The 15,129-nt window shown below is 35.1% G+C and overlaps 1 protein-coding gene across 2 annotated transcripts; it reads right to left on the bottom strand.

Moving 5' to 3' along the window:
* Positions 1-605: 605 nt before the first annotated feature.
* On the bottom strand, positions 606-14,684 carry LOC118752733. 2 transcript variants are annotated; one of them, XM_036487612.1, is made up of 4 exons: positions 13,957-14,684; positions 8,233-8,708; positions 3,057-3,564; positions 606-959 (listed from the first exon to the last, which is right to left on the bottom strand). In XM_036487612.1, the coding sequence occupies exons 2-4, from the start codon at positions 8,540-8,542 to the stop codon at positions 725-727; spliced, it is 1,053 nt and encodes a 350-aa protein (XP_036343505.1). In that variant the 5' UTR covers positions 8,543-8,708; positions 13,957-14,684; the 3' UTR covers positions 606-724. The 2 variants fall into 2 exon arrangements, with proteins under 2 accessions (XP_036343505.1, XP_036343506.1); XM_036487613.1 differs by having other exon boundaries at positions 14,272-14,684.
* Positions 14,685-15,129: the final 445 nt, after the last annotated feature.

Genomic DNA, 15,129 nt, shown 5'->3' with positions numbered 1-15,129 from the left:
GCAATAAATACATACTTAGTACATACATATAATCATAATTAAGAATACCACTTCTTTACAAGTTTTGACAATTTATATATTCGTTAATTTTTTAATTTATTTTACTTTCTTTACAAAAATATAGTTTATACCACAACAAAAACCAAGTAACTCAAAGTTTCAAACTTTTTAATCAGGACTTCTAGAAAAAACTCTTATAACACATTAAATTTTTGTATAACATTATGCAAGTTAATAACCCGTGCTGATTTTTGAGATTTTTTTTGTTGACGGGGTTGCTCATATTCTCCCATAAAAAAAATTTTACATACATACATACATACCTATGTAATATGTACTTCGGTGAAAGAAAAGGCGTAACACTGGCAGCAAAAAAAAAATCCCAAAACCTACGCGAATTCCTAGTCGTTGGAACTTGCACAGTATTATACTATAAAACTGCATACCCAAAATCCTGCTAGAAATTCTGATTAAAAAAATTTAAATTTGGTGACCACTTTTCGAAATTTCGAGAATTTTTATAAATCTTGTACAAGATGTGAAACTTTGAGTTGCATGCTTTTCGGTGTAGTATAAACTATATTTTTGTTAAGAATAAATTGAAAATAAAGAAAAAATAAATGGTCCAAACTTAAAAAAAGTAGTGTCTCTAGTTACGTGGCCATCACTGTATATGCATACATACGAGTTGGTGATAAAATAATAACATTATGAAAACTGCATTTTACTTAAGTTCATATAAGAGTCGATCACCTCTAACTTCTACTCCTCCGTCGCCTTCTCTGGCATCCATCTGATACAGTTGATGTGGATGGAGAAAATCAGTTGCAAACGGGGTAAAGCGCACGTTATGCTCCACGGCTGCATGTGCGGCACGTAAAAGGTCTGTGTACAGACGCTGGCGCCTCAGTTCCAGCTCGTCGCGGCCAACAGGCGTAACAGGTGGCTCAATGCAACCGCTTTAATTTTTTGTTTTCAAATCGTGAATTATTGAATTTTAACGGTTGTTTTTGTTTTTAATAGATGGTTGATGCATTTTAAATTCGTGTTAGCGAAACGTTGCGTTTGTCGGTGATTTTTCATAAATTCATAAATAAGTAGATACATGTTAAAAGCGGATACTTTTAAAATTTGTATGTGCATACAACATTATAAAGGAAACAGAACTACAGCACAAAATAAAATAAGAAATATAACGAATAACGAGAAAGGAATTATGGTTTTTAAAACAAAGCAGCAGGACTTATTATTTTTTCTAAGAATTAATTGCAAAGCATGGACCGTGACTTTCTTACACGGGTGCGGACCGGAAAATCAGCAACATTCTCCACCCTAAGAAGCCTAACTTCATTACTTTTTAATTTAAAGTTAAATAATCGAATACAGTATTGGTCATATGGTTGGTTAAAAATCGATTTTTTGATCCGTATCACACTGCTCTGAAGAGCTAAAAAAACTGGTCAAAAATAAAAAATTCGATTTTTTAAATTTGAAATACGGTATTTTGTATGGTACGTACTCATGTAGAGAACGCCGAAAATGTAGCGCGTTGTCATGCCGATTTAGCTTTAGCTTTTTACATTGCCCTGTGTGATTGCCGAAAACATGACAATTTAACCTCATTTAAAAGCGCGACCCAGTTTTGAAAGGAACCGGTTGTAAACTGTATTAACCGTTTTTTCTACTAATTAACTGAACCATTACCGAACCGAAATTTTCTACAAATGTTTGATCCCACACGTTTGCTTAAAAGTGGGCGGTGTCACGCCCCTTTAAAAAACATTGATAAGGCATATTCATCGTTCTAGTTTAGAACTTTTTCTAATTTACTCATTGTTAATTCAATAGTTCTAAACTGTTCTTGATGTAAAAATGATAACATACGGTGTTGCCAATATTAATGAAAATGAATTCGTAATTGGAAATTTGAACGTTAAGTGTTTTACACATACGTATATATTTTTTCTATGCGGATTTTTTCGTTCAATTCATTTTTAATAAATTTAACAATTTTTAGAAACAAAGCTCATAATTCAAGTGCCTTGTGAAGCGAAAAAACTAGAAATTAAATTAAAATCAAGTGTGGCAATTCTGGCAAAAACGTTCGGAAATAATATTGAAGTTGAGTTAAGAACTCAAAAAAGTTCAGAACTTTTCTCAGTTGGTCTCCTAATCCGAATTAGGAGAGCAACACAACAACAACCACATAGAAGAAAAGTTCTGAACTAGAACGAATACTTCCAGAGATATGCAGTTTGTAAAACGCCCCCTTTATATACATATCTAAATATTTTTCAGCCTACAATCATCCTTGGAAAGTCTGCAGTAGGTGCCCAAAATTTCCAGATTTTTTAGCTCTTCCTATCAGAGTGCGTAAGTCTGTTTATCTTTCATTAGTTTTTCAAAATATGTAGATACTATATGTATAGTAATACTCCTTTTTTCGATTATATGTAAATGAAAAGAACAGATTTCCAACCAAATATTGAATCTCCTCCATTTTCTTTTGAAAGAAAAGCTAAACATTCTCAATTAAGTGAGTGAGCGATAACTGCTGTCCTTATTAAATTATCAAAATAAAAATACATACATAAGCATATCGGTCTAAAGTAAGAATGATTTCAGTTTTAACTGTCAATACATTATATTTAGAAACAAACGCTTACTATCATTGCCGAAATTTCGGTTTTTCATCACAAAAAGAATTTGTATCGCAAATTATTAATTATTTGACTGTAACTTATGTACATGGAAGACTTACACAACAGTATGTATCTTGGCAGGGGTTAATGAGGTGACATTTTTCAATTGTGAACCTAAACTTGCTGCTGAGTTTCTATAACGCAAATCGTCCTGGTCCTCTTATGTACTTCGAACTATATTTTTTTAAATATTATGGTATTGCGTGTGTCCGTGGTACTTTTCCTTACTTCATATGCATAAACAAATACTTAATAAGACAAAAAAAAGGAAATAAAACTTTATAAAGATTCAGGCCAAAAACAAAACAAGACATTTTGGGGAATATATACATATGTAGAGGAACTTTAAATTACATGTCATTAATTCTTTCATCGTTGAACCATTCGGGCAGCCCATGGGCATATGCCGCCGTCTCTGGAACTTCACTGGGCTCGATATAGGGTGCGCACATACTTTCACGTTTTGGCGGGGGCAGTGAATCGGAGAAGACATCATCGTCGTCAACAGCCAATGCAATGGGATCGTATGGAGGCGGAGGCAGGGGATCTGGTTCGATTATTTCAGTATGTGAGCTGATATTCACCTTCTTTTTTATCGATGTATGCGTGGAATTGTGACGCGACAGGCAACTTTTAACTGGTGTGGTGCCTGCAATAGCCTCGGCTTGGCCATTCAAACCAGTAGTAACTTCATTCTCCGGTGCTTCATGATTCGCCAAAGTCGCAGTTACTGCAGAGTTCGCAGTGGCTACTGTTGAAGTTTCATCGGAATTTATTTTATCTTGTGTTGTATTGGAACTTTTATCGATGCTAACGCTCGTCGGTGAGGACTTCTTCTGTTCATCACTTTGGGCCCTATCCGCTGTGAAGGCAATATGTACAATAGCATGGCGGCAATTAGAAATGAAAAGGTTTATACCATCATTATACAAGGACAATTGAAAACATTCCAATTACATATTTTCAATGCTATGGAAAGTAAAATGATGAAAGTGTGATGATGCGTTTGTTTATAATTTCCAAAATATATGTAAATTCTGTAAAAATTTAACCGGTATTGAGAAGCAATGGAAGTCGATCTTCACTCAAGAACGAGAGCACATACATAAGTGGTATGAAACATTTCGAGAGCCGTGAGGTAATTAAAAGTGGTGAACAGTGTTGCCAGAACTTTTTGGGCCGACCGGCTAGATTGGCAAAAAAAAGCGGCTAAAAACGGCTAAAATGTTTTAGTGAAAATTCACATGCTTTATTTAAATAAATCGCAAGAAACGAAAGACTAGTTAACACCATTAATTTATATCGAGTGTATATTCCTCATCATCAAATGAATCACTATTGTATATATCACCTGAATTCATTAATTTTAAGAGATCGTCATCTACAGTAAAATTATGGCAGCATTTTTCTTCACGTTTTAAACCGTATCTTATATATAAAATAGCGTTTAACGTTTTAACGCACATTGGCTTTCTTTGCTTAGTTTTTATTATATTCATTGAACTAAATATTCGCTCTACTTCTGCATTACTTATAGGCAAAACAAGAAAACTAAAAACTAGGTTGGAAAGGTGAGCAAAAGGGTTTTCTCCTAGGGCATTTCGAAATTGATAAACTTCTGCCCAAAATTTTACAGTTGAGTCTAAATTACTCCAGGTATGTAACGTTAACCGTTGTCATTGCATCTCTATGGATGTTATTTCGTCGGCATTATATTTGTGTTTTTGTTGATGTAGTTGAACAAATACTTTTGGTTTAATTACTCTTAATGCATTTCCAACCGAAAAAAGTCAATTTTTTTTAGTGTGGCAATATTTGTAGGGAGGCGTTGGCGTAATTCCTTTATTAAAGTGATAATAAAATAGCAACCATTTTCTCGAATTATTTTCTCGGCTTCGTGGTCAAAAGCGTTTGTGCTTACTTTTGTTTTTAAATACTCTTCAAAACTGTGATAAAACTGAGGAAATGGAGCAAGGTATGGTTCCAACGGGGAGCATATAGGATCAAAGGTGTCCGCGCTAATAACCACTAGGGAGCATAGATGCGAAAGTAAAACAGTGAGTTCATTAAAAATCTTCACTGGGTCACGGCTAAAATGGCAACGCTGGTGGTGAATGAAGTACCACAAAGCTGCTGTCAAATTATTTTAACACGTACTCTTATGTAGCTGTAGCTAGATTAGATCTATTTCTATTTTTCAAGCGACAGGTAGATATATATAGATTCATTTATGTCAAACTCAAACAAATTCATGTCGCCGTCAACAAGGCGTTTAGATTATGTACATAGATAAAACCTTAATGTCGTGACGTGAGGCGATGTCGTCTTCGAGTGTTCACAGCTTTAGAGTTAGGACTGAACACATATGTACTGCTAGAATACTCCGACAAACATTTGGGCATTATGCTTGATAACTCTTACTAATACGTATGGGTATGTAGAAGAATTTCTCTTCAAACGTGGCTTCAAAATGCAAATTTATATAGTTGAGTGGAACTGCATCTGACCATGAATACATGAATTTCAATGCAGCCGTCCCCATAGCCAACATTTGGCAACGCTAACGCCACACAAAGTAGAAAGATGGCCAACTCTCAAGTTTTCGCGTGCATCGTTTGTCAAAATTATGTGAAAAAAGGTGCCTTTTTATCGTTTTTAATGTAATTGTTGATACACAATTTTTATTTATCTGCCGCTAGTATGTTAATTCAGTGACCATAGTATTCGCTGCTAAGTGTTCATTGTAGCAATCACTAGCGTTACTCGCGCTGCTGTCAAAGCGACGCCAACGTCAACGCAACTCCAAAGTTGTATGTGGATGGGCCTTAATTGATATTTATCCAGCCATAATTCATGGTCGAAATTCATATAAATAACACTTTAAATGTTGATTTGACTTTCAGCGGCTACAGCAGAGAATATTTGATGGAACTCTACATCCATAAATTACTAAGGTGTGCGTTTTATGACTCAATGACGAGCGAAATTTGGACAATTTAAAAACTACTCCCAGGTCAGTCCTACCTTTTTAGTTTTTCCCAGAAAATGGTTTGAGCTCTCGGTATGTTAAATGCTTGAAGCAACTTTTAGCAAGTTTTGGTCAGAGTATAAATAATATATGTGGATAATAAGTAAAAGTGTTTCAATAAAAATCGTCTTTTGTGTAAAAGTATAAAAATTGCTATACTATTTTAACACTTAACTAACTAGCCCCAGGGCTAAATTTGAATGCTGTATTCAGAAAAAGTAGCAGAATCGAAAAAATATTCATATTGGAAAAATTTTATTTTTTAATATTATTAAGTAATAATAAATTTCCCAATAAACAATCGACAATTTAACTGACTTCTCCTTGTTTTAAACAAAAATAAATTTACGATCTTATTCTATAAAGTATACACTAACCATTCGTGCAAAAATATTTTAGTGCACTCTATCCCATAAAAAAGTACGAATGTTAAAACATTACCGTGGATACGCGAAACCGGCGTTGGAACGCAGCGCCGATAAACCTGGGTCCGTTCGTTGTTGCATGATTATCTTTTTATCAACACAAGTATCTTATGAATGATTGGTACTTTATGAATGGAACATTTTTTAATTAAGAACTTTTCCCAATTTTGTTATTTAACTACAACGTTGATTTTTTGCTTATATTTTTACAATTACATATTCTGAGTGGCTTGAAAAAATCTTACATTCTAAGCAATTTGAAGCAGAGGGTTTGTAGCAATGAAACTGGCGTGTTCCCTTGATGGTTTTGGCTGTAGGAAACGTTTCTCCAACACCTCATGTTTTCTATATTCAGCTAAAGTACAAAAATCAAAATCAGTCGAACAATTTTTGTTTCGAAAGAATGGTTTTATCCTGTAGACTAGCGCAGTATGAATTTTTTTTAACGCAGCCACCAATGCCAAGCTCCTTTTCCGTGGGCAGTGACACTGATATACGCGATTCTCATTTGTTTAACGGACGCGTCGTCTGTACTAGAGGTGTACAATATCAGAAATGCAGTAGTGAATCAAGTTCACTTGACAGTAAAAAAAGTGAAATCAATGCTTGCTCGCCATCAAAACTGCTAACTATAACTCCTGCAATGACAGTATTTGTTTGCTTACTGCAAATATTGATTTATACTGAAGAGAGCAAAGTAACGGAGCAGTACAGCGAGTGCAGTAAAACAGTTGGGTGTGAAGTGAATGGCAGCAGTGTTTTCCATGTTAGTCATTTTGTGCTAGTACCCCGTAATACTAGTATCAAGTTGATACAATCAACTATTATTTTATAAACAGCATTTCAAATCATTTATGCACACCTCTAGTTTGTACTCAAGATTCTCAGAATTTAGGAGCCTCATGATTTCGAAAATAAATTTAGGCACTGAGATTTCAATAACTATTAATATAAAGAATTAATCGTAAGAATTATTAACATATCGTTACCTTAATATAGAAAGGCCCTAACTCATATAAACGCTGAAACGCAAAAAAAAAGCCATTACTGACTCAAATTTTTTATTGCTTAAAATGATGTGGGGATTTATAATGCAATGAAATGTATCACAAACAATCAAAATGGAAATTTTGGATTTTTACTTAGTTACGGCTTTTTGTATTTCAGCGACAATATCAGTTAGGGCCTTTCTATATTAAGATAACGATATGTAATAATAATATAGCTATATGCTTTTTAAAACGCAAGTATGCAACGACGAACGGGCTCAGGTATATCGGCGCTGCGTTCCAACGTCGGTAGTGGTTTCGCGTATCCACGATAATGTTTAAACATTCGTACTTTTTTATGGGATAGAGTGCACTCAAATATTGTTGCACGTATTTTTAGTGTATACTTTATAGAATAAGATCGTAAATTTTTTTTTGTTGAACACAAGGAGAAGTCATTTAAATTGTCAATTGTTTATTGGGAAATTTATTATTATTTAATAATATTAAAAAATAAAATTTTTCCAATATGAATATTTTTTTCGTTTCTGCTACTTTTTCTGAATACACCATTAAAATTTGTTTATTTTTCATTGAATATTTACGGAAATATAGCAATTAATATATAAAATTAATGAAAAGAAGGTCAAAAATTCATTTATGAATAAATTTGTGAAAAATTGAAATTTTCAAAGAATATTTGAAGATATTGATTTTCACATATAGACCTTTGAATATCTGCCAAAATATATTTGAAATTCTACTACTTAATTTTTAGTGGCCCGTTTCAGAAATTTTGACTCTCCTGCGAACAGAGTCTAAATAAGGAGGTCGTTAGCCCGTCCATCTCAGCTTGCAAACGACTATTAATAGATCTTTGACGTTTTATTGCCATGTTTCGATTATTTTTTTGACAGGAGATACACATGCATTATTCGTAGCGAAAAACAAACATTTCAACAGTTATTTCCTGACGCTATTCGGACATGACTATGTATTAAAAGTAATATAGCCTCTTTCGAATGCTGGTAAATTTCAAATACAACAAAAAATTAACTGAAAAAATTGAAAAAAAACAGCACAAATACCAATTGCTTCCGCTAAATGAGAATCGGCTGTAATATCCGTCGCTGCACTTTTTGTCGCCTCCTCGGCTTCCGCTACTTCACTGTGTAATATTGAATTCGTATTATTCGCAACATTTTCAGCTTTATTTCCGTTTTGTGGTGGAGATGAATCTGTTTCTTCATCGTTGGAATCACTCGTTTTGCCGGTTTCAATTTTTATCGTTGGTATAATTCGTTTTCGGTCATTCGTTACTTCATCTTTTGTTTCTTGCACATCACTCTTCTTATTATTTTTGTCTTTTTTAGTTTTAGCGCGGCAGCAAGAAAACATTTCGTTCACTTTTTTTGTATATATTTATAAATCTATCGGATTTTGGTGGGTGCTTTAGATTCACGTTCACTTTACTTGTGCGTAACGAAGAAGATATTAAAATTTTGGCATTTGAAGTTTCTATTCGTTTTTCTAAACAAAATTGACTGCGGGAACCTTAACGCACCTGTAAAGAATTTGTCGTCATCAAACAATCATGGATTGCTGTGTAGCGATTGGATTGTGACCTTGGATGGCTAACAGGTGTGCCTCGATGCACGCACTTGATTATTTTTACAATAATTAAATTTGTTCATGTAATCGGAAAAGCACAAAAATATTCAATAGCGGATGATTCACGCACATATACACACATACATATAGGTAGATAATATTTTTTATTTGCCGCTCAATATACCTTTTTTATTATAAACCAAATTTGTTTCGTCCGTCTGTCCTTGTACACGATAGCTCGTGTGAAACTTGAGATATCTCAACAAAATTTGAGACATAAATATTGAAAATGGGCGAAAGCGGACTGTAACCACGCTCACCTCCCACATAACGGTAATTTACAGAAATTCGAAAACTATCATAAATCAGTAAACACACTGAGGGGAAAAAATATTAAAATCAAATAGAAACGTAATTGATCTTACTATAAACGTCAACGAAAGTACTGTATATTGGTAAATATTCAATTCAATTACGCGCATATTAAAATGACCGCTTTCGTTATGAAAAGGCATCCGTGAAGTGAATAATCAAGACAAAAACTAAAAAAAAAAAATATTTAACTTGCATGTTGCCTGCAGTGGAATTCGAACCCTGACCATCTCTGGATATCAACAAATTGTGGCATGCTACACTCAGGCATATAAATTTGCTTTCAAATGTTGAATATCCATTAACACCACAGCACGCGATTTTTACGGATAAACATGTACATATGTACTATGTATGTATGTGTGTGTTGTCACCGCTCTCAGAGCGGCGCTCTGCATGCTTGGGGTGCGTGTGTACACTAACATATACATACTCAGATGTGAACAGTCAAATACGTGCGTAATAAATTTTGTATGAAAATATAATTTTTAAATCAAATATAAAGTATTCATTTTTACTATGCATTATTTCCCTCAGTGTAAAAAGGAGTAAATGAGATTTTTGCAAAAGGGAAATGGGCGTCGCACCGCCCACTTATGACAACGTATGTGTGACTGATTTATCAATACTAGTATCACCCAGTTGTCGGAATTCGACATCTTTTTCATACACTTTTGAATATTGCTTATCGCCAATATTGACTCCTTTATGCGAATTACGATATTGAAGTCCTCCACCAAACTTTATAGTGAATTTATATGCATACCTACATATATATATATTAAAGGGCTGCAAGAATCAACTCATGAATTAACTCGAGTCTAGCGCCACTGTTAAGTTGAAACTAGTTGAATGCAGATACTAAGAAAATATGTTAGTTCTTGTCTTTCACTAGCGGGTAAACTCGTTAATTCATCACATAAACAAACGAAACTGACACTCACACCACCAACCAATGCTTAACGATCGTTTCAACTCAATAGCGACGCTAGACTCGAGTTATGGGATGAATTCATGAGTTAGCTCTTGCAACCCTGTAATACATATGTAAGAATTTGTATGTATAGATGTGATGCCTAACTGTTCCTCAGCGACAGTTTTTCGGTTATATTGCCCAGATAGCCTCTTAGAAGGTTAAAAACTCAACACAAATCTGACCATAATATATCTAAATAGGATTTTTAGGGATAGCTCTCAATTCCTGCGCCAGCTAACGGAAGACAAACACACTGATCCTTAAAAAATTATTTGTACATAATAAAAAATCATTCAAAGCGATTTAGAAATCTGGGAGAAAACGGTTCCTAGTTGAAGATTCTGGCCATTTTATATGTATCTATATAGATGTAGGTGTATCAAATTCCACTACCTTATCTTTAGTGGTTTCTGAGATAAACCACATGTAAATTGCATTTTGTATGGGAGATGCCACATCCCCCTTTCCAATACATACCGCTTTTCGCCAAAAGTATGTTAGTGATTACATATATACCTGTGTCAAATTTCAGGACGTTAACATAAGTGGTTCCAGAGATACGAGATATTAGAAATTCGATTTGTATGGGAGATGCCACGCCCCATTTTCTATTATCTACCACTTTTCGTCATAAGTATGATATTGATAACATTTGTGGCTTTGTCAGATTTCAGGACGTTAGCATAAGCGGTTCCAGAGATAAGCAACATTAGAAATTCGGTTTTCCATTATCTACCACTTTTCGCCCCAAGTAGGGTATTCATAACATTTGTGGCTTGGTCAGATTTCAGGACGTTAGCATAAGCGGTTCCAGAGATAAGCGATATGAGAATTTCAGTTTGTATGCCGTAAGTACGGTATTGAAACATATCGTCGTTTAAAGTGCAAAACCGCGTATCAGCAAAATGCAAAACCGCGCATGTGAAGTTGTAGAAATTATTTTCTAGAGCGTAAAAACACTCATATTTCAAAATGGTTATCTTTTCTATAAAGCAATCGCATATCTGCCTAGTATATTTCAGGACGAATGGATAAGGATTGAGCCAAGAGCTTGTGTGAGCAAATCCAATTTTTGGCAGCCAATGAGAGTTACGCGGTTTTGCAGAATCACGATACGCGGTTATGTACTTTAAACGACGATATGTACGTATGTATGTTGTTGTGTCCAACTTTGAGGACGTAAGCATAACCGATTTCAGAAATAAGCGATATGAGAATTTCAGTTTGCATGGGCGGTGACACGCCCCCTTTTCCAATACCTACCACTTTTCGCCATACGTACGATATTGATAGCATAAATAGCTGTGTAAAATTGCAGGACGTTTGCATAAGCGGTTTCAGAGATAAACGATATGAGAATTTGATTTTTTATGGGAGGTGGCACGCCCCCTTCTTCAATACCTACCATTTTTCGCCGTAAGAAGGGTATTTATAATTTATGCATCATTGCTAAGTTTCACTTCCCCAACATAATTGGGTTTAGAGATATATCGGTTTTCACATATTAGTCAGTATGTCAGATGCCACGCCCCCTATGAATAGGGACGCTACATACTGTGTACAAACTACATAAGTAAGTATATCAGGGCGAATTTACCCTTGAAGCGATATGCCATGTATTGGCGAAATTCAAGACCGAAGTTACAAAACTCGCATAACTATCCTTACTTAGCGGAATCATTTGATCAACTTCTTATCAGATGTTTGGGGAGTTTAGTACAACTATCTGCACAGACAATCCTAAATTTCAGAACAATCTCAATGGATCAACTTCGTTGTGTGGTATAAAATTCAGAGTACTTCGTCGCCATCGGTAATATCACCATTCATTAACGAAAGCACAGCGTCATATAACTGCATATTCCTACTAGGGAATAAAGTGAGAGCTTGTTAAAGCCACAAGCAAAACGGAGACTGTGCACGCGGATGAGCTGGAAACATTTATGTAGTTTCCTTTATCCACGGCGTCAATGTGAGTACCTACAACAGACAAAAAGAAAAACGGCAAACAACAGGACAAAGCGACTAGTAACTTTCAACAGAAGCTGTTGGGCACAGTATATACAGTAATAAACCTTTCCGCAGTTTTTCACCATTTGGTCCCCGAGGAGTACTTTTGGGTTGTGTGCAGCGTGTTCGTTTTTCGCGCACGGCAACACTTACTTTGGGGAATTTCGCCTCACGAAAAAGTACATTTCGAGGATAAAATATACACAATTATGTGTTATTTATGAACAAAATGTAGGTTAAGTATAATATTCATCTTTAATGTATGCTGATATTCATGCGTAATGAAGAATAATATCAATAGTTAAGTACATAAATAATGCTTGTGTTTTATAAACTGGAAACTCAAATCGTAATTATAGCATTGAATGGAGTTTTCTTAAATGTAAGCTTAAAATAAAAAAAGTCCATTGTAAGATTAAATTATTTATGAAAACCGTAAATTTTGTGAATTTATCAAGCCAAATTCTAAATTTCCGAATATATTTAAGTCTTTATTTAAAAAAAAAAAAACAAGGTTTGTATAGCTATACAAATCCCAATGACTGCCAGCACATCCGCCCAGACAGTCCATTAAGCACACCCTGGTTTGAGTGATCTACAAGTTACAAGCGTTTTCAACATTTAACAGTTCATTATCATGTGCGGTGTTATATAACAAATTATACACTGAACTATGATAATCTATACTAGTATCTATAATACTAGACAACAATTTGCAATGTTTTTACACTTATGCAATTAATTTCGGTCATTATTACACAGTCATGACTTGTGCCATTTTGCCATAGTACGGTTGTTGCTCCCTTTCATACCACAGTAATTTTGTATACAACTCTGAATGAACAAAATGCATGCTCCTTCTCATTATCAAACCTGATCAGATTTTACCCCCGAGGAGTACTCACAAAGGTTTATTACTGTTTATATTGTGCTGTTGGGTGAAGAACAGTTTTTGTTGTTCAAAACTTTGGGTGTAATCGCTGACAGGAAGCAACGAAATGGCGCCATGTAGACTAGACAAAAAGTCCATGCACAGAATGAAGTAACAACAGCCAGAAGAAAAGTTTCAACTCTCTTGAGGAAGCACCAAATTAAATATGTACATATGTATTAATATTTACATATGGATTAAGGCAGTAGATATGTACATATTTATGTATGTATGTACGTATACGCAACAAACAGCTAACTGTAAAGCTGTTTGCCTCGCTCTTTTGCCTCTAGCCGCTTTTGCTTAGTTTTTCCTTCTTTTTTAAAACTTCAATTTTATTTTAGTACATTCAACAATTGGAAATGAATGAAAAAAATACACACAGCCTAGCGCCAACGCCTTTTTTCAATACAGCACAGCAAAGCACGCTGCAGCACCAACAACACCCAATTCAAATATTTATCAGCTGACAGCGCGCGAAATTGGGTCAAGCAGTTCCGGGCAGACTTCTGTGCCAGGGCATAAAAAGAAGTGGTAGGCAGACAACACAAAAGTATGAAAAGTTCTTTAAACGCACTGAAAGGTGAATGAGTTTCGTAGAGACTTGTATAACGCCGAATCACCGGGAACGCCTTAAACGCTACGAACGAATAATGAAATACAAACTGGTTTAGCTAACGTTTTCTGAGCGGGTCATCAATTTCGCTTTTACGTACTTATGCAGCTGCCAAAAACATTTTTTTGCACAGGAATATTAAGTTTGTATTAATCATATTCCAGTTGGTCATTACACAAATATACGAGCATATGCACTTTGTATATAAACGTGAGCTAAGGAGAAAACACCAGGCAAATTTTTTAGCACTTGTGAACCATTTAAACATCTACTTTAAGATTTTTATAATTATTTACGGGTGATATGATACACGTTAGTTTTCCAAATCATTCAACACCTCCTCGCCCCATCCAAGTTTTTTCGCGACTATGCAGCACAATTATTACTTCTTTGTAGATTTTATGTTATTTCAATGTTGCCCAGCGTTGGCTCTAACATGTTTAATTGATGCTTTGCTTTTATCATTGCCATCCAAAGCAATGTTGTGCAGATCTTAATGTTTGCTGTTTTTTTTGTTGGCTAGAGTGGTGGTGACCAAATTTAGCCGGTATTTTTAAAAAGCATATACGAAGGCTACGGCTTTCAGTTTTCACCTGTAATTTTTTTTTTACTTTTTTAAATGGTTTTCTTTCCTGTTTTTCAGGCTGTGAATAAAAGAAGAGCCATCTATTTAACGGGGATTGAAACGCACCGGGACGCACTCGCACATCGACTGTACGTTAGGCTGCTTCGGCAGGCTCCCAAAACCAGAAACCAATGCACGATATTCATTAATGTTGAGAATGTTGCACTCGCTCTCTGTTCTAGCAAAACGACGAATAGTGAAAGAGAAAATGCCAGGAAAGTGTGCCGAACTGTCAAAACGATAAGTGACAAGCAAGCGGCATTGCAAGTGAAGTCTCCAGCGGGTAGTCAGCTTTCATTTATGGTTAAGAATCCAAGCCGGATAGTAAAAGTTTTATTTACACTAACTGTAACGTATGCAAGACTTTTGATTTATTTTCACGAAGAAAAGCTTGTATTTATAAAATGAACTTGTTGCACGTGTGCTTAAATACTATGCATTCGATATTCTTGCCCCAAACAAATTAACCAAACTCCTGAGCTCTTATTTTTTCCAGGAAGTACAATTGCAGGGAACTTGTTCCAGCGCATGCGCCCAAAAAGGCACACTCTCGGAGAAGGGAATAAAGGCTTCGCAAAAGTAAACACACAAACTGTCAAAAAATATTTAGCGCCATAGAACAATTGTTTCATTTCCTTTTAGAGGAAGCGCAGCATTTGTATAAAAGTACCGGCTCACCGCATGACGTAGCAGGTGTGAACCTCAGTATATCCAGTAAAAAAACTGTGGTGAAGTCCTTTATGGGGATAAAGTTTCCAGAGGTGAAATTTTAGGTAGTACACAATTTCTTACACGCATGGTTGCTTTTCAGCACTCTTGAAAGAATCTTAAGAAATGTTTGAAA

The sequence above is a fragment of the Rhagoletis pomonella genome, unplaced genomic scaffold, assembly GCF_013731165.1.
Source record: "Rhagoletis pomonella isolate Grant_MI unplaced genomic scaffold, Rhpom_1.0 Rhpom_scaffold_01787, whole genome shotgun sequence".
Classification (NCBI taxonomy): Eukaryota; Metazoa; Arthropoda; class Insecta; order Diptera; family Tephritidae; genus Rhagoletis; species Rhagoletis pomonella.
The sequence above is the reverse complement of the archived record's forward strand: the minus strand, read 5'-3'. Positions and strand labels throughout refer to the sequence as shown.